This window comes from Molothrus ater, chromosome Z (genome assembly GCF_012460135.2).
Source record: "Molothrus ater isolate BHLD 08-10-18 breed brown headed cowbird chromosome Z, BPBGC_Mater_1.1, whole genome shotgun sequence".
Classification (NCBI taxonomy): domain Eukaryota; kingdom Metazoa; phylum Chordata; class Aves; order Passeriformes; family Icteridae; genus Molothrus; species Molothrus ater.
Genome location: NC_050511.2, coordinates 17,047,223 through 17,058,691, shown reverse-complemented (window position 1 = coordinate 17,058,691; position 11,469 = coordinate 17,047,223). Strand labels below are relative to the sequence as shown.

Genomic DNA, 11,469 nt, shown 5'->3' with positions numbered 1-11,469 from the left:
CTGATCCCAAAATATGTGATTTTTTGAGTAAATTAAGCGTGTTAGACAGAAAATATTTCAGCTAAGGTTTTGAAGTGTCACTCCTTTTGCCTGTGGATGTGACCATTATGTGTGTTTATCGGACAGTACCATGTCAGAACGTGTCACTTATTCTCTGTAGCTTTAGTTCTTAGTAATGTATAGCTAACTTTCATTTTAACTTTGTAAACTGTGAAAGGTTTTGGGCTGAAATAATATGCATGCTTTTCTTGTCTGTTGGAGATACTTCTATTGACCATTTTAATTTCAAAAAACTAGAGTTAAATGACTTCTTGCAGGGGGAATTCAAGTATCCAAACAAGATTGCTGTTTATTCTGGTAGAGGGTGGGATGTATGTAAGAGAGAGAAAAGGGATCCTAAATAAACTTTCAGTTCATTGTGTTGTAATCACAGGAAGTTAAATATGAGTGAAGAAAATAGCATTTATGTTACAAACATTGTACATTGTCCATGTAATGGAGACTAAAGCATTTAGTTTCTGTTTGGTAATAAGCTTGAAAAACTGATTTGAATTGAAAAACATTTTGCATTAGTGTAGGTCTGCGGGTATTCATTGACTTAATTCTGTGTTGAGGAACTTGAAATTTCACTTTGGAAAAGTAGTTACTCCTTTTGCTGGGGTGCTGAACTCTTCTGTATTCGCTGTGGTTTATTGCTTTGTTGCCAAAGGGGAAAAAAACAGCGAAAAGAAACAGAAATTACTATTGCATTCCAAGACATTTTTCTTGAACAGATGTTGTTCAGCTAATATAAGAAAATTATTTGCACATTATACACTCTGGAGTAACTCTGGAGTTTTTCAACATAATGTTTGGTTTTTGTTTTTCTCTGTAGTACTTTCTGTGATATCTTAGAAGTATTTTCATCTCACAGTAAGCCACAGCTTCTTCATTATATAGAGTCATTGCAGAGGTAAACACAGAAATCCTCACCAATTACATTCAGTTCTTAGACAGACATTAGAATGGATTTGCAGTCAAAAAACCCCAAAATAACCAACCAATTAAGATGGATAATAAACACTGCTGAATTTAAATGATGTGTACTGTGCCTGTATTTGTTACAAAAATTTGCTGTCCTCAGCTTGAAGTCCTAAAGAGGTTTTGGAAAGTTACCCTGAGCTAACATACCCTTTTGCTATTATTTTTTTTTTGTTTGTCCTATAATAGCCATTAAGAATTAAATCAGTATAGGGTAAGCAGAAACCTGGAGATGTGCACAAAGGATTTTATCACATCAGTCTAAATTTTTTAGAGAAAAATTGGGATGGTTTTGAGGCTGCTGAGAAAACTGACCTTGAAAGCCCAGTTTGCCTAGTGATCTCAGTGGGGGCTGTTGCAGTAATTTCAGGATTCAGTCTCTCTGTATTTACACCTCAGATTCTATACTTTTAAACTTCATCTGTGATAACACCAGGGGGGTTTTGGTTTCTTTTTTCACATCTTTCAAGCATATATGATAGAAATGTGTACTAATGAGTCCCTTCAAGGTGTTTGCAGGGTGTGAGGAGTGTGTTAAAATAGTAAATTTAAAACCAGCACCATCTCAGACAGGAATCTCTCAGGCAGTTACAAACTAATGTGGAGGTCTGGTCAGTGGTTGCCTGGGAACTTGCCAAGGATTTAATGGGTGTAGCTGTCATCTCTCCAGGGCAGTGAATGAATTATCAAGCAGACCAGATGCTGAATCTACTGGATAAGATTGAATAAGTAGTCTAGTCTTGCTATCATTAGGAATTCTATTACAGTTCTAGTGTATTATAGTATTGATCATAAAATTCAGGTATAGTTCCAGCTGGTGAGAAATAAATCTGAAAATACTGCCTTTTGCTTTGGGGTCTAAAGAGATAAACGGTTTTATGTTACATGTGCATTTGTTTCTCTGGAGAAGTACTGCAGTATCTTGCAATACTTTGAAGCTTGATTACTTAGAGTGGACTGATTAGATTCCTTGAGTGGACTGATTAGATTCCTTGAGTGTGATGGTCTGCAAGGTCAGTGCAGTCAGGGAGAGGACAAACTAGATTCCTTCTCATCTTTTAGGAATCCCTGTCTTGCTGTGATGTAGAAATGTTCCCCTGTGTAGTTCCATCAACTTTTTGCTTGTAAGTGAGAGTAAATATCAGTGGTCATTACACTTCCTTCAGATTTTCTTAGTCTCTTACCAAGTGTCTTTTGCCATTTGAAGGAAATAACTGAATCAAAGTCCTTCTTCAGCCTTTCATATGCTTTTTCAGGACAAATAATTCAGCCCTGCTAGTGTCCTTGCAAAGAAAACCCAAGACATTGTTACTTTGATTTACTAAAAATACTGTCCATCTGAGCACATGATCACCATTACTAGTTTAAGGCAGTTTCTCAGTGTTATGTATCTCTTTGCTCATCATGTAAGGCTTTTACTAAGCATTCATGCCCAGTAACATTTCACTTATTTTCATGTGTTTATCTGGCAGCACAGAGTCCATCTTAAGAGAAATGCGGGATTATCTCAGTGTACATACAAGCTGGATTGATGGGCTGAGGCCGATGGTGTCAGGTTCAACAAGGCCAAGTGTCAGGTTCTGCCCTTGGGTCACAACAGCCCCAGGCAGTGCCACAGGCTGGGGGAGAGTGGCTGGAAAGGACCTGGGGGTGCTGGTGACAGCAGCTGAACATGAGCCAGGCTGTGCCCAGGTGGCCAAGAAGGCCAATGGCATCCTGGCCTGGATCAGCAATGCTGTGGCCAGCAGGGCCAGGGCAGGGATTGTCCCCCTGTGCTGGGCCCTGCTGAGGCCACACCTCCAGTGCTGGGTCCAGCTCTGGGCCCTCACTGCAGGAAAGGCACTGAGGGGCTGGAGAGAGTCCAGAGAAGGGCAATGGAGCTGGGGCAGGGTCTGGGGCACAAGTGCTGTGAGGAGCAGCTGAGGGAGCTGGGGGTGTTTATCCTGGAGAAAAGGAGGCTCAGGGGTGACCTTATCACTCTCTACAGCTGCCTGAAAGGAGGCTGTGGCCAGGTGGGGGTTGGCCTCAATCTGCCCAAGTAACAACTAGTAGGATGAGAGGACATGGCCACAGTCTGTGCCAGTGGAGGTTTAAATGGAATATCAGGACACCTTTCTTCATGTGAAACACAGCTGAGTATTGAACCAGACTGCCCAGAGAAGTAGTTGAATCACCAACTGGATATTTTAAATGACGTGTAGATGTGGCACTTGGGACATGATTTACTGGTGGAGTTTGCAGTTCTGGATTAACAGTTGGGTTTGATCTTACAGCTCTTTTGCAACCTAAACAATTCTATGATTCTGTATACTCTATGCATGAACTAAGGTACAAAGGTCTCTTTGAAGAATGTTCTCAAGATACTTTTTCTGACCTTAACACTCCTCTGCTTATAATCACCTTGCTCTTACACATATGTCTACTTTTTACCTGAAACAGGTCGATGAAGGTGTGATCATGTATGAACACTTACATGCTGAGTCAGCTGACTGGAGTGCAGAAGATTTCTTTACATTTACTGTATCCTCTCCACCATCAGCTCTAGATATCCAGATGTTCCATGTTTTCATTTCATATGAAATTGACAGGCATGATCAGAATAGTCGTCTTCTAGCAAATACAGGTAAAAATGCTTCACTGTTTTGGCTCAAAATTGTTTTGGATCTGTCAGTGATCCATTGGAGAAAAAACAAAAATTTCTTTCCCTTCAGTAAGCAGTGACCAGAATACTTCTGAGACAGAGAGTACTGTAGGGTAGTAGCTTGGAATGCTGCATTCACTGCACCCTTAGAAATGAGATAGCTACGTAGGTTTGATGCTATAGAAGATATTTTGTTTTCTATAATGGTAGGTGAAAAACACTATCAGAAGCTTTGAGATACTCATATTTCTTTAATCTTAGTGTATGCATCATCAAAAATCTTGTCTTTCATATCTGATTGTATTTTAAAAGTAGTGATAATATATTTTTGCCATGACATGGAAATCAAGGATACCATGGAAATCAAGGATACCACAAAGGATAAAAAATTTTTGAGCGTTATCAGTGTTTGATATGTAGTTTCTAAAATAGTGCAACTATAAAATGTTCAGTTTCTAAGATTCTCTTGTCATTTCTGCCAGGTGCCATAGTCCAGGAAGGAGGTAGAGTATTAATCAACAAAACAAATCTAGATGCTTCAAACCTATTGATTAAGCTACCTGATGTACAGCGCTCCGCATATGAGGTCTGGTATCAGGTTGTGTCTTTACCCCAACATGGCATGATTGTTGTTGGAGAACGAAACGTTACCAAAGAAAAGCCTAACTTCTCCCAATATGTACTGGACAAATTTGGAATTATGTACATACATGATAATTCTGAATCTCTATATGACAATTTCACTTTTGCTGTTTGGTTGAACCTGAAGAGCAAGCCTGCTACAAAGCCCCATAGTGAAGTTTTAGAGGAGATGTTTAATATCACTGTTTTCCCAGTGAATGACCAATCTCCAGAACTGAAGACTAAAAGACTGCACTTGAAAGTCCTGCAGGGAGATGTGTCAATGCTGGGGGCAGAGAATCTGAAAGTTGAAGACTTAGATAATGCTCCAGCTGAGCTGAAATACACCATTGTTAGCAACCCCAATAATGGTTACTTAGCAATGATAAGCAATCTCAGTGTCTCTATAAAAAATTTCACACAAGCTGATGTTGACAGTGGTAAAGTGTGGTTTGTACAGGATGGAAGTGCATCTTCTGGGGTGTTTTATTTCAGTGTGACTGATGGTAAACATCGCCCTTTATACAAACTGTTCAGTCTTGAAGTTGTACCAATTGCTCTCGTCCTCGTCAACCTTACCAATGTTGTGCTGCCACAGGGCCAGACATCTGTCACTATTACTGACGTTCAGCTTTCAGCCATCACAAATGGAAAAAGCACTAATATTATGTATGAAATAACTCAGCCACTCAAATACGGGCACCTCATGATTGGAAATGAGCAGGTTACTAAATTTGAGCAGGCAGATTTGTACTCAGGGAGGCTCTCTTACCACCTGACAAATCTTACTGCTTCCAGTGATGTACTGGAGTTTATGCTTTTTACTGCAGAAGGCAATATAACAGGACAAGTGCTGAACATCACAGCGAAACCTTTAGTACAAATTGTGTCTGACCTGCAGGTTTCAAATCAAGCAGCTTATAAATTTGGAAACAGTGACCTGGATGCTTCTGAGCTAGCCAATTTGACAAGTAGCAATCCTAGATTTGAAGTGATAGTGCCCCCCTCTCATGGGAGGATTGTTAAGAAAAGGTTTGTAAATGATGCAATGTTTGAAGATATTCAGACGTTCACCCAGGCTGACATTGATAGTGGTGTTTTGCTTCTAGACATAGACACAAACATGACGGGCATCGATCTGTTGAATGACTCATTTACATTTATACTCAGGGCAGATGCTGTACAGCCTGCTGTTGGCTGTTTTCAGTATTCCATTGTGCCACACAGTCCTCCACTTGTGCAGGGTTTTACAACAGAAGTGCTTTTTCTAACCAGCATGACCACTTTCAAGGCTGACTCTACCTCAAAGGATGAGGCACTAGTCTCCTCACAGAATGAAGAGCCTGCAATAGCACCACAGAAGACTGAACCAACCAAGTGGCCAGGGCAGAATCACTGGGGAAACCTACATGAAGAAGGTCCCTTGCTAAATCAGGCCATGGGAACAAGTGCATCTGTGGAGTTGAAGATGACAAACCAGGTTAATGCCAGGAGTCCCAGAGAGCAGGCAGGTGAAAGCAGCCCTTGGTACATTATTATCCCCCTCGTCCTGGTGTCTGTCCTACTCATGATTGCTGTTACTTCTGTGTGCATTTTGTTAATGTGTCAGAAGAAAGAGAAGAAAAAACCTTTAGTCAAAAGTCAAACAGATGCAATCCTCAGTAGTGCAGATCGATGTCTGGAACGGAGTTTGACTGTGCCCTCTGTCACAGTGACTCCTCTTCTGAAGGGGGCTGAGAGGAGTACAGCCTCTGCATTTGTGGCAGTAAAACATGAGCAGCTGCTTCCTACAGTGGCTTCTCCAACTACAGAAAGGCATCTGAAAAACAGTTTTTTAAATCTTGATCCTGAAATGATCCAGTATTGTCGAAAAACAAACCCAACTTTGAAGCAGAATCAGTACTGGGTATAGTTACACCAGTTTTGCTCATGCTAACTGATGTCATATGGAAAAGTGAATATACATTGTTGACATATAATTTGTTCTTTATTACACGCATTTATTATAGGTTAAATGATACACTGTGTGTTAGATAAAATCTAAATACTTGTGAACCTGTGAAATAATAATAACAAAACCCCTACTGATTACAGTAGCCATGACAGAAGATTTGCAGTTGGTATGTCAGCAAAATTCTCACTTAATTCAATGGGGAATTTGGCCTTATGGATTTTGAGTGCACCCCATGTATGCAGTATTTTTTATTTCCCATGAAGGGTAAAATAGAATGTTCTGTCATGGATTATATATTTTTTATTGAATTGTTGGGGTTTTCTTTAACTGATTTTGCTATAAAGGTCTTTTATTCCTTCTGAATCACTACTTCTCTTTGAAGAACTTCAAATTGTCTCAATAAGTAATTTTTCCATGATGCTAATTTCCATAATGCAACTTTAACCTGAAGGCTGTTCAGAGGCCAGTAGTAAAGAAACAAAACTGCATATTTTGACAGGTCACTAAACTTGATATCCAGAATTCAATTCAGCAACAACAGTACAGCAGCGAATAAGGATTCTGCTGGAATACTGTGAGATGTTGTTGGGTTTTGTTTCGGTTTATTTTTTCCTGATTTTGTACTGAACTCTAGCCTTTAGTGTCTGAAAACTGCTAAAATATATCCTTTAACTCTACTCCATATGGCAAAAATTGAGTATCTGTCAGTCAGCCTGTCTGCTTAATTACCTTTAGGCTTAGATTATGTCTGGATGTGCATAAAATTTCCTGCTCCTGAGAAACAGGTAAATTCTTCCAGTGAAGCAAACACAATTTTCTCTGGAATCTGTGTACTCAAGCAGATGGCAGTAGAATCAAGGCCTGGGCTGCATACTGTCATGGGTCCTGAAGCTACTGACAGAAGCAATCCTGCAAGGTAATATGTATCCTCTTTGGAAGTTTCACAGTTTACCCCTCATCTTCCAGAACACTGAACAAATATGCCTTATGCACTGCTACCAAGTACCAGGTACTCCAACTTTGCTCTGGTGATAAAGTGTGCAATAATTTCTGTGCAAAGGGAATATTACACTCTTTTTGAAAATCCAAGCTCAGTAGTGATGTGCAGTCTCTAGTTAAGACCCAATTTTATTTCCACTGAGAACAAATAGTATAATTCCTGTTGACTACAAAGAATGAACTGTCTTCAAGGAAATGGCAGTGTGATAATAACCAGTCTCTTACTAACAATCTCTTATGAACTTCTCATCTATTTTTCACCTTTAAATTGATATGGGTTCCATCCAGTGTCTTTGTAAAAACTCTCTTCTCAGCAGTCTCAGCACTGCACCCACTCAGTAAACACTGGACTATCATTTTTATTTAGGCCTAATTTTATTTAGGTACTGCCATTTTCACTTTTATAGAATGGATTTGCTGACCTCAAGATCCTTGGTGCTATTAATCTCATACTACTTTGTTTTGGATGCTGTTTAAAATTTTTGATGATTAAGTGTTTCTGTCATTTATAGATTCTAGTTATGGGAAATTTCACCCACAAGGTGGGCCAGATGTAAACTGTGCTTACTGCTGTGTTCTGGGAGCTGAACACATGAGCGGTGGGGGTAGTCCTCATCTCTACTGCCTCTGCCTTGGGCAGAGATGATTGTGGTGCATTTTTAGAGGCCACTTCAAGAAGAGTAGTCCATGACAGTGGAAAGTATACAAGCCATGTCTTCAGTTGATCAAGTTAGAGTACTAGAGACTAAAGGTATGAACCCTTCATATGCTCAAACTAAATGCATTAGAACCTTGTTACACAGTTTTTACATTTGTCATTACTCTATCTTCCCTGATGCCAGTGTGGAGTTCAAGCATGTGATCAGTGTGAAGGGCTCTGGGTGTTCGGTGTCACAGCTGGATCTCACTGTAGATGGTGGACTCTGTGTGGTGGACCTTTTCTGCTTTCCCAGAGGAGGTCTCTGGGACTTTTCTGAGCAGCTCTCAGCCAGAGGTGGTGTTGCCAGCCACCACAGGGACACCCCTGCACCCTCTGTGGAGGTACAGCTCTATGTCTCTTGCATTTCCTGGGACCCCTTCTACCAACACTGAGCAGACACCAGCTCCTCCAGATCCCAGCTGTCAGGTGCAGCCTGCTTCCAACACCGTCTAGACAGTAGCAGCAACCTGATCCCTTTACACCTTCTCCAGGACACACTCCAAAGAGGAGTAAAGAATTTTAATCTCAGCACTTTTGTAACACATGAAGAAGCCTGCTTCGCATTTTTCTGGCTCTGGGACCTTCCTGTGAAGAGCAAAACACACGTCATGCTCCAGATCCTTCCAAACAGTGCACCTACAGTTTGATACCAAAATAGTGCACTGCTGAAAAGTCCTGAAGTCTGGTGACAAAATCCACAGTCAGCTTGTGACAGGGTGAACAAATATACAGAAATTAAATATGTACTTTATGAGATTTTGATAAGTTTATCAGTGTAAAGACACTGTGCCTTAATTTGTGGTGTTTAGTGTGTGGTGGAGATGGAACATAAGGCTGATGTAGTGCTGGTGGTGTAAAAAATGACACTGTGACATAATAGTCAAAAAAACTGCCATTCAGTTATAACTCTGCAATTCAATGGGCATTCTTGAGTTCCAGCATTTGCACGGTAGGAGAGAAAAGCACTATATAAGAACATCAAAAAAGGTGGTAGAATTTGTGCTGGCTCTTTTGGCTTTAGCATAAGGGGCTGAAATCTTGCTCTCTTTCCGAAATGGTTTTGGTTGACAAGAGATGTTCATTTCCAGTAAATTAGCCATTATGGGATTATATCTTGTGCATTTTGCTCATTTTTTAAAGCATTGAGGGTTTTTTCAGTTTTGTTTTTGTTTTTATAGTTAAAATCAGCCTTAACACCTAATTAATCAGGGAAGTGTGCCAGCATTCAGTTTTCTTCCTCAGTTTTTGCTGCTGTGAGACAACTGTGCCAAAGTGCCTGCCATATTATGGAATGTTTTGATGAAAACTTTGTATGAATGTAAGTTTATTGTTAATCAATGATTACTTGGTTTAATGCAAAACGCAGAGACGATATTGTAACTGATAATTACATGAGAATTTAGCTTTATCCCAAGTATGAATCCCTAGTAAAAAAACCCCAAAATTAAGAACTCTGATTATGTTACACTTTCCCTGTGGACAGTGCAGAATAGTCTTTGGCAGAGGATGGTTTATCTTGTTCATACATAGATATGTAATATAGATAAATCTGCTCTGGCTTAGCTAGTCTAGGTTTGAGATGATAAAAACTAGCTGGCATGAATCTCATACTGGGTTTCCTAAACCACAGTCAATCTAAAAAATGCAAAAAAAGCCTACCCCATTTTGTGGTTATGGATTCTTTTGAGATTCTAGGAACACACATATTTTATGGTCAGAATCTGGGTTGAATATTTTTGTTGTTTCCCTTGCCCTTGAAATTGTGTGGGTTTTTTATTGGAGATGGGGTTTCTGAAGGATTCCCCTTTTTAGCAAATGGAGTTATAAACTGCAACATGAAAGTGCCTTGAAAACGTATATTAAATCAATAAACTTTTTGTTTATAATCCATGCTTATAATTGTGCTTTTTTTAAAGACCTCTGAAGTGCAGAGACAGAAGAGAATCCCATTGCCAGTAACAGCGTTCTTCTGAGTTTTCTAATGTATTTTTTAAATTGCACATGTGCTGGGGTGGATGCTGTGCTGTGCCCAGTGCCTCTCAGTGTGTGTGGCTGGAAAAGGAGGCACTTCTTTCTCACTGTGCACCTAACCTGGCCATGTCCAGCACTGGCAGGAATGTAACATCAAAATAAATGCATTGGTTTGAACTTGCTCAAACAGGACTGCACTGGGTTTATTTCAGAAAGATTTTCTGTTATTTAACTGCATCTGATTTTAAAATATCAAGTTCTTAAATACATTAATGTTAATACATTAGTGCTGTTTCTTCTTTGATTTTCATCTTGATTGAAAGTACTCCCTCACTCCAGCCTCGCTCCAAATGTACTCTTGAACCCCATTATTTTTCTCAATCAGAACTTAGCTGGTTTGCAGTTGTTCTTGTAAACTGAGGTAAGGAACTTCCTCTTGAGACATCAGAAATGCTGGTGGCCCTGGGGAGCAGCTTCCTGTACACCATGCATTAGTGCCCTGTGCACAGAAATCTGTCCACAGTAATGAGTTGTGTCCCCCTCCTACAACTCACAAAATACTGGTTTGGAAAGAAGAGAAAATAGGACAGAAATGGTCATAAACCCTTTACATTCCCCTTTTATTTATGTATGGATGAGGGCCAGGTACAACTTTTGCTGCAGTAGCCTTTGCTACCTTCTGCAATTCCAAATTCAGCAGAGAGTCTACTTACGTGGCCTCCAATCTGCTTTGCACCACTTTTTTCAAGTCAGTCCTTGTGATGCTATGTTGAAATACATTCTGTGAATATTTTTATACAGGCTGAAAATAATTGTCCTGGCATATTCAATGGAAACTGTATTAATTTATCTTCCCTCATTTCAAGCTAAGTAATTCCTGCCAGAGCTTGCATATCCCAAATGCAGTCCCAGAACAAAATGTTCTTTCATTGCAACTGGTGAAATCTATATTTTCACATCTATTTGTAGGGAGATTCTGCATGGTGAAATGCTTGCTTTACATGATCATTTCCTCATTTCTAGTCTTCCTGCTTGGTTGTTTCTGTGGGAATGCTTTATACATGCTGGTAGGCATTGCTAGACGTGAAATTATTTGCAGGTTGAGGTTTTAGCTGTGAAGCATTTTCATGGCTTCACAGTGAGAGGGGCATTACTTCACATAAATTTGTTGAGGAAAAACAAAGGAGGAGCAGATTGAGAATTGGGATGGGAGTGTCAAAACTCGTTGCAAGAACACAGGCAATAGATCTGAATAAATTAATGCAATGTAAAACGTGTGACTGATCACACGTGCTGGAGTGATTTGCTCCAGCTCATACACTTCATCTTGCATAGGTTCAAGATATGGTGCATGAAAGCACATTAGGAAGAAAATTCTCGAGACAATAATAAGTAATCAAAAGCTTGCTTTTCATATACAAGTATAGACATCCAAGTACATATCAATGAAAATGAATCTCTTAGGGAGAGGCATGTAGGAAGCTGTTTTGAGACATGCAAAGCCGGCATGTAGGAAGCTGTTTTGAGACATGCAAAGCCCCTGGGAAGCTGCTTTGCTGGCAG

General features: G+C 39.9%; 1 protein-coding gene across 1 annotated transcript in view; it reads left to right on the top strand.

Annotated features, from left to right (window-relative positions):
- LOC118699607 (chondroitin sulfate proteoglycan 4-like) overlaps nucleotides 1-9,821 on the top strand; it is a 37,134-nt gene extending 27,313 nt beyond the window's left edge. Inside the window, exons 9-10 of the mRNA XM_036403707.2 lie at nucleotides 3,460-3,643; nucleotides 4,144-9,821. Coding sequence (XP_036259600.2) covers nucleotides 3,460-3,643; nucleotides 4,144-6,194 — 2,235 coding nt within the window. The 3' untranslated portion in view covers nucleotides 6,195-9,821. The remainder of the gene's footprint in view (nucleotides 1-3,459; nucleotides 3,644-4,143) is intronic.
- The last annotated feature ends 1,648 nt before the right edge of the window (nucleotides 9,822-11,469 follow it).